The 19,169-nt window shown below is 38.9% G+C and overlaps 4 protein-coding genes across 4 annotated transcripts; 2 read left to right on the top strand and 2 right to left on the bottom strand.

Annotated features, from left to right (window-relative positions):
• The first annotated feature begins 606 nt into the window (after window positions 1-606).
• On the top strand, window positions 607-5,430 carry LOC144632823 (ankyrin repeat and SAM domain-containing protein 4B-like). The gene is made up of 2 exons (XM_078491564.1): window positions 607-1,014; window positions 2,761-5,430. Exons 1-2 carry the CDS (start codon window positions 851-853, stop codon window positions 3,983-3,985), a joined length of 1,389 nt encoding a protein of 462 aa, XP_078347690.1. The 5' UTR covers window positions 607-850; the 3' UTR covers window positions 3,986-5,430.
• LOC144632824 (trimethyllysine dioxygenase, mitochondrial-like) lies at window positions 3,616-9,539 on the bottom strand. Its single transcript, XM_078491565.1, has 2 exons — window positions 7,952-9,539; window positions 3,616-3,749 (listed from the first exon to the last, which is right to left on the bottom strand). The coding sequence occupies exon 1, from the start codon at window positions 9,461-9,463 to the stop codon at window positions 8,075-8,077; it is 1,389 nt and encodes a 462-aa protein (XP_078347691.1). The 5' UTR covers window positions 9,464-9,539; the 3' UTR covers window positions 3,616-3,749; window positions 7,952-8,074.
• A 752-nt stretch (window positions 9,540-10,291) lies between these two features.
• On the top strand, window positions 10,292-13,177 carry LOC144632848 (HUWE1-associated protein modifying stress responses-like). The gene is made up of 3 exons (XM_078491595.1): window positions 10,292-10,621; window positions 10,748-10,831; window positions 12,478-13,177. The coding sequence occupies exons 1-3, from the start codon at window positions 10,423-10,425 to the stop codon at window positions 12,963-12,965; spliced, it is 771 nt and encodes a 256-aa protein (XP_078347721.1). The 5' UTR covers window positions 10,292-10,422; the 3' UTR covers window positions 12,966-13,177.
• A 2,675-nt stretch (window positions 13,178-15,852) lies between these two features.
• On the bottom strand, window positions 15,853-19,159 carry LOC144632853 (large ribosomal subunit protein bL12m-like). The gene is made up of 5 exons (XM_078491599.1): window positions 19,038-19,159; window positions 18,772-18,964; window positions 17,535-17,609; window positions 16,658-16,789; window positions 15,853-16,012 (listed from the first exon to the last, which is right to left on the bottom strand). The coding sequence occupies exons 1-5, from the start codon at window positions 19,154-19,156 to the stop codon at window positions 15,893-15,895; spliced, it is 639 nt and encodes a 212-aa protein (XP_078347725.1). The 5' UTR covers window positions 19,157-19,159; the 3' UTR covers window positions 15,853-15,892.
• Between the last annotated feature and the right edge of the window lie 10 nt (window positions 19,160-19,169).

Below are 19,169 nucleotides of genomic sequence, written 5' to 3'. Positions count from 1 at the left end.
TCCACACAACCAAGTATCGTGAAAATACTGCTGTAAAAGGGTGGGGCGATATGGGGAATAGCGCTAGCGAAGAGTGAATAATCTTTCTTACCTGCTTTATTTTTTAGTCCGAATGTGATGTGGTCAACTACAGTTAAATTGTCTATTATTTCTCACAACTAACAAAATTGAGAAAAGTCTGGAAATTGGTATAAAAAAGTCACATTTTGACATTCCGACTGCAAATTAAGAGCAGTCAAAAATGGTTCGAGTGCAGAATCTGTGAAGATAGTATATATATATTAGTCTGAATCCTAGCTGCCTTATTTGATCGCTTAAAAACTGCGGAGTTCCGGTCAAACTGAGAATTCTAACCCGAAGTAGGGTGGGGAAGAGAGGGGAGACCGACACTGAATGTTCGGAAGCCGAAGTGCCGAACACCTTACGCTTTGGGTTTCGCAAGAGAAACGAACCATTTATGCGACGGAGGAAAGAAATACAAAAAGATATAATAAAAAATATCAAAAATAAAGAAATAAAGAACGACAAAGACAAAGACAATTTCTTCAATTTTTCAAAATAAATAAATGCATTAATTTAATTTATTTATCTTCCATTTAATATTTTTCCTCCCACACGCTTAGCCCCCGAGGTATTATGGGATTTATTGGAGTTACCTTTACTGTGGATGTCAGCAGGAAGCGAATATAAACACTTGGGTGATAAATGATATTCGTTTAGTGTGGTTTTCGACGAAATACAGCCCGTACAACTGTAGAAGGTCATTTGCGTAACCAGATATTTACATCGCGATCTCATATTACCCGAATGCGCGGGAAAATGCCTTAAAATCTTCGATCGCCATGCTGTAATGGGTGATTTGTATCACAAGGCGGCGCGCGATAGTGTTCTTGAACTTCTCAAAACAGCAACGAAGCGGGATGCAAATCGGCGAGACGAAGATGGAATGTCTCCAGTGCATTACGCTGCCAGTTGTGGAAATGTCGAGGCTCTTCGATTGCTAGTCGGAAAGGGGTAGGTCTTTATGAATTAAGGCGTCCTTAATGAATAGATTGGCGAGGGGTTACAGTTTATTCGATTCGCTTTGCCGAATATTGTATAGTGTAAGCGACACAAAGGAAGGTTTCTTAACCGTGTTAATTTGCTTTTTTGTTTGGGAATTTAGGATTAAGGGAAAATTAAAAGCTTTAAGCCGGCACCTGTCTTATTGAGCTTACAAAATTGCGGTTTCTGTTTAATTTGCACTAAAAAATCGAGCTTTTAAGTAAATGAGGAAAAATGTCTTCTATGAAGCTTTAATATTTCTTTGCGACATTTCGTGTAAATTGAATTTGCCCATAGGAAACTTTAACAGACGAAGATGGTGATTAGCTTCTAAGGGACAGACATTCTGCAAGACCATTTATTGCAAAGTGTTTTTTTAGTGTGTGTTTGAACGTTGAACTGAAGTGCTAAGTCAATAACTCAACAGAAGTAAGGTTTAACGCGAAATTTTAGTTTAGTGATTCCAGCTGTAAACACATTGTAGAAACATTTGTTAGCGCTTTGATTATTCAACAGTGTTTATATGGTTACGAGAGAAACTTGTGCTCAAGTTATTGGTTTTTCAACCGTAGCCAAAATTATCATGATACATGTGCATATTCAAACAGAAGTTGAGTACATGATCTAACATTTCGTTTCGCAGTTTTTATTTGCGGAGCTTTGTTTTGCGATTTGGTAGTGATAAGCTATAGAATAAACCGAAAAATAGAAACATCGAGTTAATCAGTTAACTTCAAATCGTTCTTCGGCCCTTCAATCTGGCAGTTTCAACTTCACAGTTAAAAAAATGCTTCATATAAAATAATACAGTCTTACATTCAAAATAGGTGTGACGGTGCTTCGAATTCCTGTTGTTTCCTTTTAAATGTTATGGATCATAGGGTTTTATTTAACTCTTTATGCATATATTTATGTTACTATATATTTTTATTTAAATTAACTTTGTCGTTCAAGCTAGGCCAACCACATTTAGTACATCTTTATGTACCACTTAGGTCTTAGAAAATACAGTGGGACCTCTGCTCATTACAATAACCCTCTTGAAGACGGACACCTCCCATTTGCTGACACTTAGTCATCCATTCACATACGTACAAACACTGCATTTTCAACCTTTCATAAGCAGACACTTCACCCTAAAGGGGGGGGGGGGGGGGGGGGGGCCCCCCCCCCCCCCCCCTTTTTCTCCCCCCTCCCCTACCTTTACCCCCCCCCCCCCCCCAATCCGTACCTGTTCTCTCCTGTTTGCTCCTCTTCATCAATTTATGAGCCCAGTTGACTGGATACTTCTCTTGTCCTCAGGATGCCGACTTCCCCTGTACAGCATTCTTACTGTACAGCATTCTTACCGCGCTCGACCTGGCCCCACACCAGTTTTCACGCCTTTTGAAAAACAGTCCACCATGGACTTTTTTCAAAATGAACCTTCAGAAATCTGCTTCAATCTTCTCAGTGTTTCACTAAATGGGAAAATTTAGAAGAAAAAAAAATTTGGTCCACTGAGAAGATTGAAGCAGATTTCTGAAGGTTCTCTACGCGCATTTTTGATTTCGGGTTAAGGTGGACTTTTTTCAAAATGTGAAAACTAGTGTCCAGGTCAGCGCAGTCTGAACGCTGACCTTGTCCTTTTAAATAATGAAACACATTATATCCCTTCCACAATAATCTCTATTTACAATGATAAATTTTACAATTTAGAAACATTTTTTTTTTCAGAGGGGAACCCAACAGACCAAACCACGATGGTGCAACAGCTGTACACTTGGCTGCCAGTTGCGGACAGCTCAACTGTTTAACCTTCCTTACTAACTTTGGGGCCAACATCTGGGCTCTTGATAATGATGGACGAACTCCACTGGAAGAAGCTGCTCTCCATGGGCGTATGGAATGTGTGCGTCACTTAGATGGCCTCATCGCCATTCAAATGATGCGCAATAAGAAAGAAGTAGACAGGCTTAGAAGACAGGCCAAGAAAGATATGACAAAAAGAATAAAAAAGCAAGACAGAAGTATTCAGTCCAGAGAAAGTGCCTATGAGAAGAAGGTTGCCAAGGAAACAAGAGCGAGGAGCCAATCAGAAAATGGTTATAACAAGAAGGATACTTGGAATGGAAATGGGACGTCATTGTCTCATCGAAACGCTGAAAAACCATTTTCAAAATTAACCGGCCATTCTCCAGAAATGTCTGACAAGAAAAAAGTGAAATCCTACTCATCAGAAACTTTTCAGTTTGGTTCCAAAAATAAAAGAATAATGGGTGCTTTGAGATCCAAATTCAGCTCATTGCGTAGCTCTGATAATGAGCCCAAAATGGTTAACCGAAAGTCATTAGAGGATGCTGGACTAGTCCACAGCACGTCGCAAAGTTCACCTTCTCTTTTAGACCAGCTGGAGTCCAAAGTTGTTGAAAATCAGCATCAAAGTTTAGCCTCGGACTCTGTTGACCCTGATGAAGTTGAAGACTCCGATCTAGCGTTTGGACATGTAGTAAAAAAATTTGACGATAAAGGCAACGTCACAACACATGTTCATTACCTGCCAAAGAATTCTGCCAAGATGAGAAATGGTAGCGTGGCAAGCCGAACTAGCCACAGTAGTCAACAAAGTGGCTCAAGTGGCCACTTGAGCTCGTCATTTAATGACATTCGCAGCTTGAAATCTATTGAACTGGAAGATGATACGTACTCTCAGTCAGACATGGGTACTGAAAATACTGACAGTAAAACCCTTGTTACTTTTATGGCTTCTCTCAATTTGGAACAGTTTTCAACATCTTTGATAAATGAGAGCATTGATTTGAATACTTTAGCATTGTGTTCAGATGAGGACCTAAAAGACATTGGCCTTCCTCTTGGCCCAAGAAGAAAAATTCTGGATGCTGTAAACAAAAGAAACGTGGCTTTAAATCATCCAGGGCCAATGACTGATTCAAAGATATAATTCAAATTAATGTATTTTTAATCAAGCACTCAGCTCACATTGCAGGCCTACAATGCAAGATAAAAACTATTGAATGGCTGAGAGGCATTGTGTTGTTCCAGTGAGTATCCATACCCCACTCCAGAGGCTTTTTTGGTTTGAATCCCCGGATCCCTGTGGAAATTCCAGTTTAGCTCCATACTTTCCTTTTAAATGTTTGGCTTGTGTGACCCCCCACCCCCTCAGAATTTCCAATGACCCACCTTGGAGGGGTATGGATATTTTCTGGAACTGCACATTTAAAACCATTGTTAGTTATGTCTGCATACCTTGCAAGCATAATTGGTGCTAGATAAAAATGTCAAAGGGCTGCAGTAAGCGTAACCACCTTTATTGGAAAATACTTATACCTTCTTTTTTGTGGTTTGGCCACCATTATAGAAGAAAAGTGACAAAAAGGATCTTAACTTTGACATTAAAGGTTTTTATGCTTCCAGACTATTAACATTACTCTTCACTGCACTAACAAGGACACAAATTGACAAATTATAACAATAGAATGTTAGTTGTAAATTTCAGTTAACTTACTTTAGAACAAAAAAGAAAAGTCAAGTTAACTGTGTAATTAACTTAATAACAGCCCCTGTTATGGAGTTAGGTAAAATGTTGGGCATGCAGTTTCACATTTCAGGGATCATATTCATTACATAAATTATTGGATTCTCAAAATATGTCTGCAACAGTCCCAGGAGGAAGGGGGGTTCTCCCCTATAAAAATGACAGGGTGCTCATTGGAAAACTTAGAAAACACCCCTAAAAGGTGCCTTATTTTTGTTTTGTGGGTGTGGCCCAATTCATTTTTCACCCCTAAGAGTACCCATTCTAAAATAAAAACTAACTGGTACTGGCAATTTTAATAGGTATTCAGTAATAAAAGTTACTTGTACTAAGACTGTTAATTTGGGATGGAAGAATTAATTAGTTCACGATGCAGGCTTAATCTTGGAGGAGCCAGTAAATAAATGTTTCTGAAAAGTTTTTTTTAAGAAACAACAGAGTGGATAATATTTTAGCAATCTGGCTGTGAATTCCCATGGCCAGTTTGTCCATGAATAAATTTAAAATGCTAATAATATTGTGTATTCTACCGTTAGATTATTCATTTTAAGTTGTGCCCTTCAGGATTAAGACATTACGAAAAATTAGTTGCTCTTTTCCTTTTTAAAACTAGAGTACCATAACTAAACTGCCACTTAAAAAAAGCCGCATAAAATTGTAATTACAATTCTTATAACTCAATATCTGAAATTAGCTAGATTTAGTCAGTTTTCCAGAAATTTTGCAGTAGTTCCTTTCAAGTATTGGTCTACACTGACATAATCAATAAATTTATTGCTTATTTCGAACTACTGTTGTTCTTAACATTCACATTCTTAGAACTGAAGAATTATAAATTTGCAAACAATAAAGGTAACAAATCTAATTTAGCAACATTTTGAGCTGTTTAATGTGCTTCTCCTGTTAATTAACCGTGTGCAGCCGGTTCATAATCTGGCCAGCATTTTGTTTTGTCGGTAAATCGTTTCAGACCCACGTGGTCCGGCCGGTTTCTTGGTCACGGTCACGCAAGATTTGATGTTTACTAGCAATCACTCGTTTAACATGAACCCCCTGCTCTCTAATTAGAGTGAAATGTATATTTTTGTTTCATTCGAGTGTTTTACTAGAAGAGAGGACTGAATAATCACATAGCGAAACCAAAGACCGCTTGGACATGTTCAAGCTATTTAAAACTACCACTACGTCAGACCCATGCTACGTGATCGCTCGCCTGTAGCTATAAATAATCATTCACCTATTTTGAAAATATTTACGAATACTATGCGCTCTGTTTGTGTGAAATATTTAAATTTTTGTGTTATAATTCAAGCGTTTGGCTTGGAGCAAGTACAAGTTGTACAAATTTACCTGGAACATGTTAAATATTGCAAAACAATATGTTTTCTGGATATTCCAATTTTTGTTTTGAGTTTTATTTTGGGAAACGAAACGAAAATTGCAATTGCAAGAATGTGTCAAGGCACGGGATACACATCATAGCGCCAGGGGAATTAAATTCCCGGTTGAATCATGCAGTCAGGTATGCTTTATTTATACTTGCAAAAGCTCATCGGACGACGCTTAACAGAGAAATACAACGGGATGGCCTTTTTCTACTCTTTAATTTGGCGTGAAATGGACTTCTTTTTAATGCCATTCATGAACTGGTTTGGGTTATTTTATTGAACATTCGGAAAAAAAAATATTTGCATGCATAAGCAGGAATTTATCCGACCAGGCATGTGGAAAGCAAGTGACGAGGTGAAGGAAATTCATGTCACACACACTCTGTGACTCACGCAAACACGACTTAAGTGTTTCTAAAGTGATTGATTTCTAAAGATTTTTTTTATACTGTGAGGCGCCGTGCCTTTCTCGCCAAAGAACTGAAAGAGGTGGTCAAACATTAACCGCACGGTTATAAACTTCTTGAAGCTTTCTTGTTAAATCTGAATCATCTCATATTTGAAGTGGTATTAAGGTCATTGCCCTGCATTGCATTGCGCATCCTTACTGTGCAGAATTTTACGCATAATTAGCGCGCAGTCTAGCGCGCACACATAAACAAAATGGCAGCTTTTTTATATGCGGCTTAGTCCGCGAGAGAAGTAAATTATCGCTTTCTCGTAAACGAGTATGGTGACCTATCAATTTTTTCTCATTTTTTGGGTGAAGCTATCAAATTCTTTCTGTAAAATGAAAACAGATCAATTCCTATGTTTGAAAAATAAATAATCACTAAAAAGTGTATTTTGCCGGTACTTGCAGAGGAATTATAAAATAATTATATGGAATATATATACATGTGTAAGGTCTTCCTGCTCCTAAATGAATATGGTGACCCCCAGTTCCCTTAAAGTAATAAACCAGTAGGCAAAGTTTGGTTAAAAATCTATGTTCAGTTCTATTTCAGGGTAATGACCTTAATAAAACACAACTTGCCTTGACGGACAAATTTTCAGGCAGATCTGCAGGAATCATTGTATAATCGATAGTTAACTGGAAAGAAAATCTCCTTAGAAAAGCGATAGCAAGCTTGCTGAGGTCTTCCTGCTATCTATATTCTTCTATATTCTTCTTTTAACTGATGTAAAAAGGATTTGAGTGGCAAATAAAGTTGATTGATTGATTGATTGAACACCTGCCTGATAAAAAAAACTATGAATTGAACTACTTTTCACTCTGCCATATTTTATATGCTGGCGCTACACAAGATCTAACACCAAACAAGGCTTAACAAAATTAATATTCAGTTTATACCTTTGATTATGAATAGCATATTGAACCATCATGACGCACATTATATAGGCATAAAATCACAACAATTCTCAAATTATTGTGTTTAAAATTTTAAATCTTTTTTTCACCATTGAAATAACAGATTAGCTTTAACTATGTTGACTAAAAAAATTCTATACAATTCTTTTTATATTACTTTTAACATTGTAATGGTATCTAAAAGCCCCATGGGGAACATCTAAATGTTATATGCAATAAAATTGTCTGGGATTTGACATGAATTAAAAAAAAATACAAAAAAAAATTAGTCTCCAGGAATATCTTTAACAAGTTTGAGGTCCGTATTGTAAGATATGGCCCAAGAGTTTTTTCTGTCATGACGTGAACAAACATGCAAAGATGGCATCTGGAAAACTCTCAAAATTTTGCAGTCCATGCTATAAAATATGGCCCCTAAAATATAATATATAATGATGCATAATATGTGATAATAAAAAGTCTCATACTGGCTCCATCCAGGGGCAGATATTAACAAATATTTTGGTTTCTATTTTATTTTACACCCAGGTTTTTTTATGGCAAGGGTGAATATTTGCAAATATTTTAACTTAATTTTAGCTAAAGTTTTCAATGATTTCTACACCTTACCCCATGTCATTGTCCTTATTTTCTATATTTTCATGTGTTATTTTCATGTTTTCTTGTGGATCAAGGGTGGGTGGCTAGCCACTCAAACCATCCCCACTGGATTCGCCCCTGTCCATCACTGAGTTAGCTACTGTTCAGACGGGCAGCAGCTTCTGCTCTGTACTTCCCAAAGAAGTCATCTCCATTGACATAACAGCCATGCATGGCTCTCTTCCCTGTAAAAGATGATCTTCCATGAAGCACCCTCCAGTTGGCCATGACGAGCAACGAACCGGGGACCAACTTGAACCATAGTTGATTCTCAGGGGCACATGTAAGGCTGGTGAATGCTCTCAAAGCTTTGTAATATCGAGGGATATCATCATACTTGATGCAATCCAAAGTTGGCATATCATAATTGTTAAACCTTATCTGGGAAACAGCGCCATTGAAGGGATCAAGCTCAATTATTGGCCCATGAGCTTTCAAGTGGAGGTTTTCAGATTTGTAGTGAAAAGGGAGGGTGGTTGATGTAAGGAAATCGAATGAATCCTTGTCATTTTTCTTCAGCTTTTCTGCAGCGAAAAAGCCATCCACAAGTAAATTCATTCCTCCAGTCCCCTCATGCCCAACACAATGCAACATCTGAAGTCCAGCTGGGTGCGTGAAATATGTGCTGTCTGTGTGTCCACGGAGGTACTCCGCTGTGTAAGCAGTGTCAGCGTGTTGCATAACCTCATTTGAAAATGACCATACTTTACCGTAATGTGTTTCCTTAACAAAGCCACCCGACTTTATGGACATTTCTTCAATGGCACCAACTTCAGTTGGTGTGTTATTTACAAATGCAAAACCATACTTTATAATACCTTGAAAGAGTGTAAAAAGCTCATCATCATCAGAAACAACCTTGGCAAAGTCAAAAGAGGAAGGCATGTTTGATTCAATGGTTTTCTTGTCCCACAAGAAGAGGTTTTGGTTCTGGTCTGGTGGTGATAGTGTCCCCAAGGCAACTTCTCCATGATAGGAGTGCTGTTTAAGCCATTCTGCATCAAAACTTGTTTCATGACTGTCTGACCACTTGATCGACAAGTAATTCTGGTCATTTATGGAAACAGTTGCTGGTTTAATGTCGAGAGGCACATCTAAGATGTTAAACTCTTTCTGGTACGTGGCGGAGTTGTAACACTGCTTGCACTGGCAATGGTCACGCAACCAGATGTTATGAAATTTTGTGCTGCTTCCATCCGCCCAGCTGATGTTCACGGCGTCACTGTCAGTAGACACTGCAGAGATTGCAAGAGGAGAGGTTGTAGTAGACTTCCATTTGCATTGCTGGCTACTGCCACGAATCTTGATGCCACTACATGTAGATGCAACGCAAACTTTAGTGTGTCCCCTGAGGGCAGACAAAGATGGCGCGCTGTTCGTGGAAGACAATGCACGTCTAGAAAGATTAACGGTAATGCTGTTCGTGGAATACAATGCACGTTTAGAAAGATTAACGGTAATTAAACGCCTTAAAGTCAACATTTTTAGTTCGTACAAGTTCAGTGCTTTTCGCAAAGGCAAAACTCATCGGCCTCTCGCAAATTTTCTCCGTCCGATCACGCGATCACGCATGAGTAAAGTAAACGCATGCTCACGTGAGCGCTGAGCGGTGAAAGGCCATTCTCGTTCCCAGAGCCCACAACGTCGTTATCAGTCGTTATAACCCACCGATTAATTTTCGCGCGCGGTCATTGGACAAAACGCATCACATGGTACAAAATCGGACGACGGGTATCAGCGAATATACCCCGTCCGATTTGATATCCGTCGCCCGATTTTGTAGGCAAGCACAAAACAAACGAATGAAGTCACCTTATTCAATTCTAACTTTTAATGAATTCACAGTTATAAAACTACGTAAACCAATCAACTTACATTTGTTTCAACCACAGTTACGCCGAGTTTATTACGTAGGTTTTTTCCTATAAATTTACTGGCGATTAAGCGCGATGAAGAAATTAATCGGAGGGTTATAAAATAAATAAACCCCTTTCTGGCTTGCTGGTATATTGGAGGATAATGCCCTTGGCTGAAAGATTGTCCTCAAAATTTCACAGTTGCCCTCGAAGCTACGCTTCTCGGCCAACTGTTCATTTTTCGACAATCTTTCACCCCCCTGCCTCGGGCATTATCCTCCAATATACCAGCCGCCTGAAGGGGTTTATTTACTAATTATCTGTCGGGGGTACCATGCGGATAGCCCTGGGGACAAGGTTGCGGGGGGGGTGCGGAGGGCTTCGGACTTTTCCCCGCCCCCAATAACTGCCCCTTGCCCCTGGGTCTCTGAGGATGCTTTGTAACCACTCCTTCCGGGGTTCGTCATTTGGGAAAAAAACATGGCGGTGCCTGAACGAGCGCGGAGTTTAGAAGATTGATGTAACGTTTTTCCTGCGGACTTGTTGTTTTACAAAAGAGAAAAAGTGCTATTTTTATTACTAATAATGGAAGGAAGAGACAGAGACGACTTTGAAGGAGGAAATGAACCTTGGGGCTTCACAAACTGGGAAAAACAATGCATTGAACAGCTCGAGTCACAACCCGATGTCGACGAGAGATCTGCTCTTGAAAAAGAACAAGCTTTGCAGCGGTTAAGGAATTTGTTTCAGAATGCAGCAACGGCTTGTGCCCAGCTTTATAAAGGTAGTGTGTTTTCGAGTAAATTTCTGTTAGGCATCGTTTTTCATCAAGCTCATTATATCCAAAGTTACTCCGAGTCACTCCGACAACAGCGACATAAAACCATTGCTTGTATTGTTTCTTTCACAGAACGCCACAATCGCCACCAAACATGTGATCGCCTCTGGAGCCCTTTTCAAGACACTGCAAACACGATAACTCTTCTTTATAAGGGTATGGTATTCTCTTTACTATATTTTCATGTTCAAATTGTAAAAGCCTGCTCTTATTTTCAAGCGTGGGGGCTCGATTTTTTCACTACGCAATTTCTTTTCAAATGGCATTTTCCCATAAATTAGGAATAAACACAAATGCCATCGAAGTAGGATTATGTTGTATGGATTTCCTTCGTTACCGTTCGTTCATATTTCCATTGACAATAATTTTACGAAAAAGGTTTTCAAACATGTTGGCAAGATTTAAGTTTATTAAACAAGAAGGAATTTCGTCAAAAAAAGCGGCTCGTCAATCCAATTCAAGGTGTGCATTAGTTGATGCCGTAATTTTCTTTTCCAACTACATGTGTATCCTCGAACTTTCTGGGTTAGTATTAGCGCTTGCAATTGAGATGTGTTTTACAATAAAAGTAATAGGCCGCATTTTAAGCGAGGGTGACTATCTGGCGAAGTTTGCGTAGTCCTTATTACTTTTTTACGTTTCATAATCATCTAATTATACGCGACGTTATAATCAATTTGGAGCGATCTAACATGGACGAAATATCGATTTGGTAAACGATGCTTTTGGCTTTGTTGTAGCGTAAAAGTGCTTTTGTCTCAGGAGTGTGGTTCCTTTTGTTTGAAATTGCTAGAATCAATCTCATAAGTTGATCACAGCTTTGAAGCTGTTTTGGGAACATTATCAAGAAGTAATTTATATAATAATGTTGCATGTGTTATTTATTTTCCTGGCAAACAAAATAGTTTTGTTGAATTATGTTTCTCCAGTGATTCTCTTTTAGCTATTGAATTTGCATGAGTTTTATTTACAGACAAATCTTTCTCTTCAAACTTTCAAACTGCTGTTAGTTTCAGAATTCAACATCAATGATCTCAAAATAACTGGTAATGTCAATTTCATCATGTTCTTTCCATTTCTGGCACCTACTTCATATCGCATGCACCACCTTTTTAGTTCAGTTCCAAAGAAATTAGACTAAAGTTAAGTTTTGGGAGCTGCATGTGGCAAAAAGGTAATTAGCAGGCATTGAGGTGTGTACTCTGGGCATGCACAATATTTTTACACTGTACAGTTAGTAGTAATGCCCCAACTAACAAATAAAAGCTAACCGCAAACAAACGGGATTAAAAGCTTACCGGAAGCAAACCCAGAGTTAAAGCTAACCGCAAGCAAACAGGAATGAAAGCTAACCACAAACAAACTGGAGTTTAAAGCTAACCAGTCCTAGTAGAGGCTAACCAAAGCGTTGTTAAGCCTGGTTTTCACTAGCGATGCAAGCACTAGTAAATGCAAGGATAACAGCTTTTTTTTTCACCGTGAAAACGGCTTCGATGCAAGCAAATGCACAAGCGCATTGCATTTCGATGCTTGTGCTTGTGCTTGCAACAAGCACAAGGATCAAGATTTGTCCTTTTTGCGTGATCATGCTTGTGCTTGCATCGCTAGTGAAAACCAGGCCTAAGAATCTTGGCTTGAATCCTTAGCTTGGGTCCTGGCTTGAGTTCTGACTTGGCAATTAGGTATCCTATTTTTTTTGGTAATGAAAAAACAGTACAGTTTGATGCTTTCTTAACCATTAACCATCTTCAGAGCAAAAGTACAGTAACTATGGCTTGTTGATGGTGGGATGTTTCTTTCAGATGGCGCCGATGCTTACAAGCGTGGTTTGGACTTGGGTTACCAGTCTGGATATCAAAAGCGTAATAAAGATGTTCTCACTTGGGCCAAGAAGAAAAAGAAAATAATCCTTCGCGAGGAACTGTTGTCATATTTAGCAGGCCGTTCACCACCCAGACGGTCTCATGAAGTAAGAAACACTTCTACATGTACTACAACTTTAGGATCAAATTCAATGGTGTTGCCATCTGGAATGGACTCTGATAATGTTGATACTGGTGTGCAGTGCTATGGTTCACCTTTGGATACCTTTGCTGTTCGTCCAGAGCTTAACACGACTGCCTTCTTTGCTGCAGCAGGGGGCCTAGGTTCTTATCACAGTCCCCGCCGTAGAAGCCACTCTGACGCAAACTTTGGAGATACAGAAGTCAGAGAGGGAAGAAAGCGCTCTGCTTGTTCAATGGACGTTGTTATGGAATCGCCTTCACACAAACGGAATCGTTATTTCTAAAGAGAGTGCTATAAACGATATTATTAATTTTGTCAAATGAAATTATGCAAGATAAATATGAAATGCTGTGAATGCAATGCTTAGAGAACAACGTTTCTCATTTCTGTTTTGTTAAGCTTTTAGTGCAGTTAGTTTGATTAACTGAATTGTACTGTGATGAAAATGATTGTTAATAGTAAATATAGCGTGGAAACTTTATTGTGAAGCAACCAGACTTGTTCTTTTTTTTTGTTCATAAGTAAGTTAGTAAGTAAAGGCTGCAACAGATGTATGGTGACTTTTCCTTTAGTGTCTATATGACCACATAGATTGGCAATCTGACATATTGCAATCAGAAAGTGATTTCCTAAGCTCCAAATGCACTTTTATCCAGAAATTGCAGTTTGGTAAGCCTGAATGGCACACAGGATATTCTGAATAGCACATGTTTACTGTTATAAGCCACCGATTAATTTCCGCACACACCCATTTGACAAAACACCTCACATGGTACAAAATCGGACGAAAGGTATCAGACAATACACCCTGTCCGATTTCACATCCATTTGATGTTCAATTTTATAGACAAGTGCAAAACAAACAAGTAAAGGCACCTTTTTAGGTCAAAAATTTAATCAAATCATGTAAAACAATCAAATTGTATTTGTACCAGCTGCAGTTACGTGGGGTTTATCACTAGGTTAATTATCCTACAATTTATACCATGCCATAAAAATACAGCCAATCAGAATACAGGAAAGCCGTTGTATATTCGACGGTATTCAACTTAACCTTCCCATCGCGCGCTGCGGTCTTATTCTTGACGAAATTTAGTAAGCGTATTTCTTATGGCATTGTAAAAAATAGTTACACAACACTATTTCTTGGTATACTATGGAATATCCTACTTGTCACTTGTATTTTCTTTGTAAACACTTGAGCCTTTAGGCAAGTGTGTATACCGAGAAAATACAAGTGACTCGTGGGATATTCCATAGTATACCACTCTAAAGCATTGCATAACTAGTATGTATCACCTGCCTGAAGGGGTTTATTTACTAATTTAGCTCTCAGTAATGGTAATGCTAACATGACATCAAATTATTGATGTCTACATGTATATTCAGAGCTCTTCAGTATCCCTTAGTTCAGCTTCCTTCTTCCTTCAAAATGAAGAGCACAGTTTGGATAACAAGTGGATAAGTTCCTTTGATTTTCTTGAACTTGTCAAAAATATTCAACTGCTGGGCCCTGTTGTTCAAAGGATGGCTAATACTGTCAACCAGACAAATCACTATCCAGTGGACAGCATACAGTTAGTTTGTTTTGTTAACACTTATCCACTGAATAGTGATTTATCAAGTAGATACAGGGTTTATATGGGTCCTGGAATTTTATTGTGGCACTTTCCAGGACGAAAAAGACTACCGGTCCTGGAAAGTTCTGGAAATCTGTTAAACTCAAATAACAACTGAATTCTCAGAACTAACATTATAAGAAATATACAGACAGTAAGGAGAGATAATATTGAGATCTTGGGAGTGAAAGGGTGAGTGTGAATTTTGGAGTCGTTGAAAAGTCAATCTGAGTCCTGGAAAAGTTTTGGAAAATTGTTTGTGAAAAAGGGACCAAACCCTGTAGATAGCATAATCCATGCTTTGAGCAACTGGTCAATACCCTGGTTGTTTAGTGTTTTGAAAACCTTGACCTACTTCTGGTCATTTAGCCAATCCATGGAGCAATAAATTGTATTAATTCTGGGCAGGACCAGATAAACCATGCAAAGCCTGACTTGTCCCCAGTCGTCTTCATATAGCACGCAGCAAAGGGAGAAGCATGTGTGCGTGCTATATGAAGACAACTGGGGACGAATCAGATGCAAATCTGTGTAATGATGTTGGGAGGAACAGTTGTCCAGTTTTCATCAGTTATGCTACAGTCTACTGAGTAAAAGTTGATGATGTGGTACAGCCAATGCACATTGTAATGCATTTTCAGTCACCATAAAGAGGGTGAAAAATATGGGTGTCAGTCTACTTGGAAGAGTAGTATAAAATACAGGGTAAAATGTCATCTATTTTTATTATCTTTTTGTAGGATAATATTACAGAGCGTTTCACAAAACTTTTGACAAGCGGTTTGCGAAGTTCGTTTGAAACTTCCGAAGTTCGCCGCGAACTTGGGAATTTCATTACGTAGTTGTCAATCAAATTGCGAACTTCGAAACGAAGTTGCGAATTTCACGTGCAGCTAAGTTCGCAAGTTGCGAAGTTCGAATTGCTTTCAACGAGACAGTTCCAAGTCTTCCGTCTATTTTCGATTGTAATGGCAGACCTGTGTTTAGGGGCAAAAAGGACGAAAAACATAGCAGCTAATGTTTGAATTACTCTCAGCGAACGGAATTATTTACAAGTAGACTTCAGCTGAAACGTCTCACTTCGGATCAAGTCGATATGATGTTTTCAAAGAAACTAAGCTTGCCTTTCGATGCAAAACATTCGCTGATGTATCAAGTTGAGCATTGCTGCAGGAAGAATCACCGCTCCCAATTATGAAAGAGTGCAGAGCGAAGAAATATTTGTGAAACTAAAACCAGCGGAGAACTGCAGTCGAAGGTTGAAATGCACAAGGTAAGTTGTTTACGAATTTTTACCACCGAGAAGTTTCGTTCGTTATTGACTTCAGTCTATGACAATTAATTTTCTTTCTATTGTGGCATTTCAATCGAAAATAGATAGAAGATGTACTTGAAAGCAACTCGAACTTCTCATCTTGCGAACTTAGCTGCACGTGAAATTCACAACTTCGTTACGAAGTTCGCAATTTGATTGACAACTACGTAATGAAATTCCCAAGTTCGCGGCGAACTTCGGAAGTTTCAAAAAAACTTCGTAAGCCGCTTGTCAAAAGTAAATTTTAATAACAAATTTTATCGACTGTACAATGTTTCAAACTTCTATTTCCACTGTTCCTCCAACCGCCTCCAAAACTTTTTTTATTTCATCAGCTTCTTCTTTGCTTACTTTCTCCTTCACACTCTGGGGTAAAGTTTCAACAAATTTTTTGGCCTGAAAAACAAATAGATAAAATTATATACTTAAATGACAAGATAGGTAATAAGAATGATGATGATGATAATGATGATGACTGAAAAAAGTTATCGCTAATTGAAGTTTGAATTTCCCGCCATTTTGTTACATAAAATATCTCAAAATGGTGGTAAATTCAAACTTCAATTGTCATTTGGATTGACGTATTTCAGATATTTTTTCATTTTCAGGATCTTTGCAACAAGTTCTTTCAGGAACTGTTATAAAATGTTCCTTTTTATTTTACAGCAAGGCGCCCAAATGTGTGACCACTTTTAATTTATTCACATTCTTTCGTGCAGATTTAATCCAATCAGAAGTCAACTGCAAGCTATCCACAGCTTTTGATTGGATTAAATCTGCACGAAAGAATGTGAATAAATTAAAAGTGGTCACACATTTGGGCGCCTTGCTGTAAAACAATTTTGGTGCAAACTTGACGAGTTTGAAAATGACTTGTTCTATATTTATGCAAAATTTCTGGTAGCCAAAATAATAAACGAAAAAGATGAATGAAGTTGAGTGTTTTTGGGTCACTTGGTGCCCACCATGCATTAATTTGATTGTAAGATTTACATCTAAAAAAAATTGTATTAAGGGATGTGACTTGTCCACTAAGCTTACCTGGACCAAATTAAGCCCTGGTACAAGATTCTTGATTTCCTTTATAAGCTTGACTTTGCTTGCAGCATCAAACTGAGTTAATTTAACTGTGAACTCTGTTGGTGCCGCCCTTTCGGCTTCAGCTTCTGCCTCCTAACACAAAATATGAAATGATTACAGGAGATGGGACGGTCCCACGGCAGGGGGGAGAGGGGGGCTCCCATATGAAAGGGGCAGTGATGCTCATTGTCTTGCTAAGGGGTGTAAATTACAGATTTTGATCTCATTTAGGACAGAATGCTAATATTTTTAGCCGTCTAGGTCTCTGTTAGGAGTGCACAAGAAACAAAAAGTGTCATCATTCTATGTTGGCAGTCTAGATCAAGTAGGCATAAAAAATGGTATCTCTTTGGGGAAAAAAAAGTTTGAGCGGAGCCACACCCAGATTGGTCTCATTGAGAGGTTTAATTCAAACTTTCTGACAAGCATCCTGTGGAGCATTAAAATTGCTGGTATCAATTTATACACCTGAGTGGAGATAGGCACTATGAGAGTAAAGCGTCTTGCCCAAGAACACAATGCAGTGACCCCAGCTAGCGCTCAAACCCAGTTGACTCGATCCAGAGTCTACTGGGCAAACTATTAGGGTACTGGGCCTCCTAAAGCACTAAGGAGAGGTGTATGATAATGGGAGATTAAAAACAGCGTGTTTGTTTATGACAGAGACCATAACCTAGTGTCTGAAGCTTACATGAGGTGACAGTAAGTGGAGGTTTGACTGAAGCTTGCATGGGGGGCCTTTTTTCCCGGCATCCCGGCAGGGCCTCTTCACATTAACTGTTTTTTCTTCTTCTCATAATTATGAATTTATTGTGACTGATTTAATTTAGCAGCTCACCTTAGCAGGTGCGGCAGCCATAGGCATTGCACCCATCATTGACATCATTGGAGCACCCTCAATTTTCAGAGTTTTCTGAAATACATAAAAGAGTGTTTATCACAGGTGTTACAGGAAAACAGAGACAGGAAGGTACAAATAAAGCTATTATTGAGCATCCAAAATGGCAAAGTCTGTGTACGCCCAAAGTAGCACATGCTGCTGAAGCTTTTCCCATATTCTGAATAAAATATTAGTTCACTGCAAGGACCATTTATACAAATAGTTGAAGAGAGGCACTGTGAGAGTTAAGTGTCTTGTTCAAGAACACAACATAATAACCCTGGCTAGCACTCAAAGCCAGACGACCCAATCCAAAATGCAGCATCCGGTAGGCCACTGTAGCTTAGGTAAAGGAAGAGTTTTTGTTCAAGACTAGTGACCCATCAGGCCGGAGCTTATCCTGTTTCTCTAGCATTTAGTAATTAACTAGGAGTTTTTCTACTCCCCCCTGTATGGGATGCTAGTCCATCGCAGGGATATCCCCAGCATTTAATTTGTCGATACCTTTTTAGACACCTGGGTGGAGCGCCTGGGGTGTTACTCCCCCAGATTTTCTATGAGGGTATGTGCCACCCAACGAGTAGTGATTTTTGGCTCCTGGTCTAGAATGGGGTATCCATTTTAGAGACGATTCCACAGGTAATGTTAAATACAGTCTTACCATATTGCGGACCTCTCATAGAAGCTTTTAGGGAAATGAGTTTTGTTGAAAGTCCTACACAATATTATCCTGCCAAGCATGATGGGGTATCCATTTTAGAGACGATTCCACAGGTAATGTTAAATACAGTCTTACCATATTGCGGACCTCTCATAGAAGCTTTTAGGGAAATGAGTTTTGTTGAAAGTCCTACACAATATTATCCTGCCAAGCATGATCCTGATAAAACGATTTGTGTTCTGACAAACCAATTTTATGCTGCGTTGCGATACTTTTGGCACTGCAATGTGGGGGAGCTGAGCCCACCCCCCCCCCCCAAAAAAAAAATTTTTGTTTGGGGGGCTATAGCCCCCTACCCTGCTCTGCTGCCTATGAAAAGTAGCCATTATGAAGTCAACATTGCCTGAGTAGCTAATCAGAGAGGACCCTAGAAGAATCTGCTAAACCCGTTTATTTTTACTGCAAAGAAGTTACAGGTTGCATGTTCCCTAGCCTCAAATAAATAAAGCTCTTTAATAAAAATAAATGATTTACCTTGAGTAACTCATTCAAATCGGCAACCTCTATAAGTGTAAGTTTTGATATTTCATCTACAATATTTGTGATCTTTTCTGGGTATTCCTTCTCAGAATCATCTGGCTGCGGAGCCGATAACGTGGAATTGTACGCAGCAGAATTGAAGCGTGTGTGAATCCGCCATCTTTGAAGAGAGACACACCACGTACAGCTAGAAATAAACATGTCACTCGCGTTATTAAACGATATTACATTCCTTCAAATGTTCTTGAAGTAAAACATACCTTACACTGCTGTAAGATCGATAAGAAAAAGCTTTGTAAGATGCTAAGAGTCTTAGAGCCTTAGAGGTCGCTCTGGCCGCCATGTTGAATGTGCTCGAATGCATCATGGGAAGTATCATGCAAGAGGAGTAC

This window comes from Oculina patagonica, chromosome 12 (genome assembly GCF_052425735.1).
Source record: "Oculina patagonica isolate OP01 chromosome 12, crgOcupat, whole genome shotgun sequence".
NCBI classification, from domain to species: Eukaryota; Metazoa; Cnidaria; class Anthozoa; order Scleractinia; family Oculinidae; genus Oculina; species Oculina patagonica.
Note: the sequence above shows the minus strand (reverse complement) of the source record. Positions and strands in the feature narration are given on the sequence as shown.

Coding starts and splice junctions, on each gene's coding strand:
- LOC144632823 (XM_078491564.1), top strand. CDS start 851: ATGGGTGATTTGTATCACAAGGCGGCGCGCGATAGTGTTCTTGAACTT. Junction 1,015..2,760: donor CGATTGCTAGTCGGAAAGGG/GTAGGTCTTTAT, acceptor TTTTTTTTTCAG/AGGGGAACCCAACAGACCAA.
- LOC144632824 (XM_078491565.1), bottom strand. CDS start 9,463: ATGTTGACTTTAAGGCGTTTAATTACCGTTAATCTTTCTAAACGTGCA.
- LOC144632848 (XM_078491595.1), top strand. CDS start 10,423: ATGGAAGGAAGAGACAGAGACGACTTTGAAGGAGGAAATGAACCTTGG. Junction 10,622..10,747: donor TTGTGCCCAGCTTTATAAAG/GTAGTGTGTTTT, acceptor TTTCTTTCACAG/AACGCCACAATCGCCACCAA. Junction 10,832..12,477: donor GATAACTCTTCTTTATAAGG/GTATGGTATTCT, acceptor TGTTTCTTTCAG/ATGGCGCCGATGCTTACAAG.
- LOC144632853 (XM_078491599.1), bottom strand. CDS start 19,156: ATGATACTTCCCATGATGCATTCGAGCACATTCAACATGGCGGCCAGA. Junction 16,790..17,534: donor TGGCTGCCGCACCTGCTAAG/GTGAGCTGCTAA, acceptor ATTTTGTGTTAG/GAGGCAGAAGCTGAAGCCGA. Junction 16,013..16,657: donor CAGGGCTTAATTTGGTCCAG/GTAAGCTTAGTG, acceptor TTTGTTTTTCAG/GCCAAAAAATTTGTTGAAAC.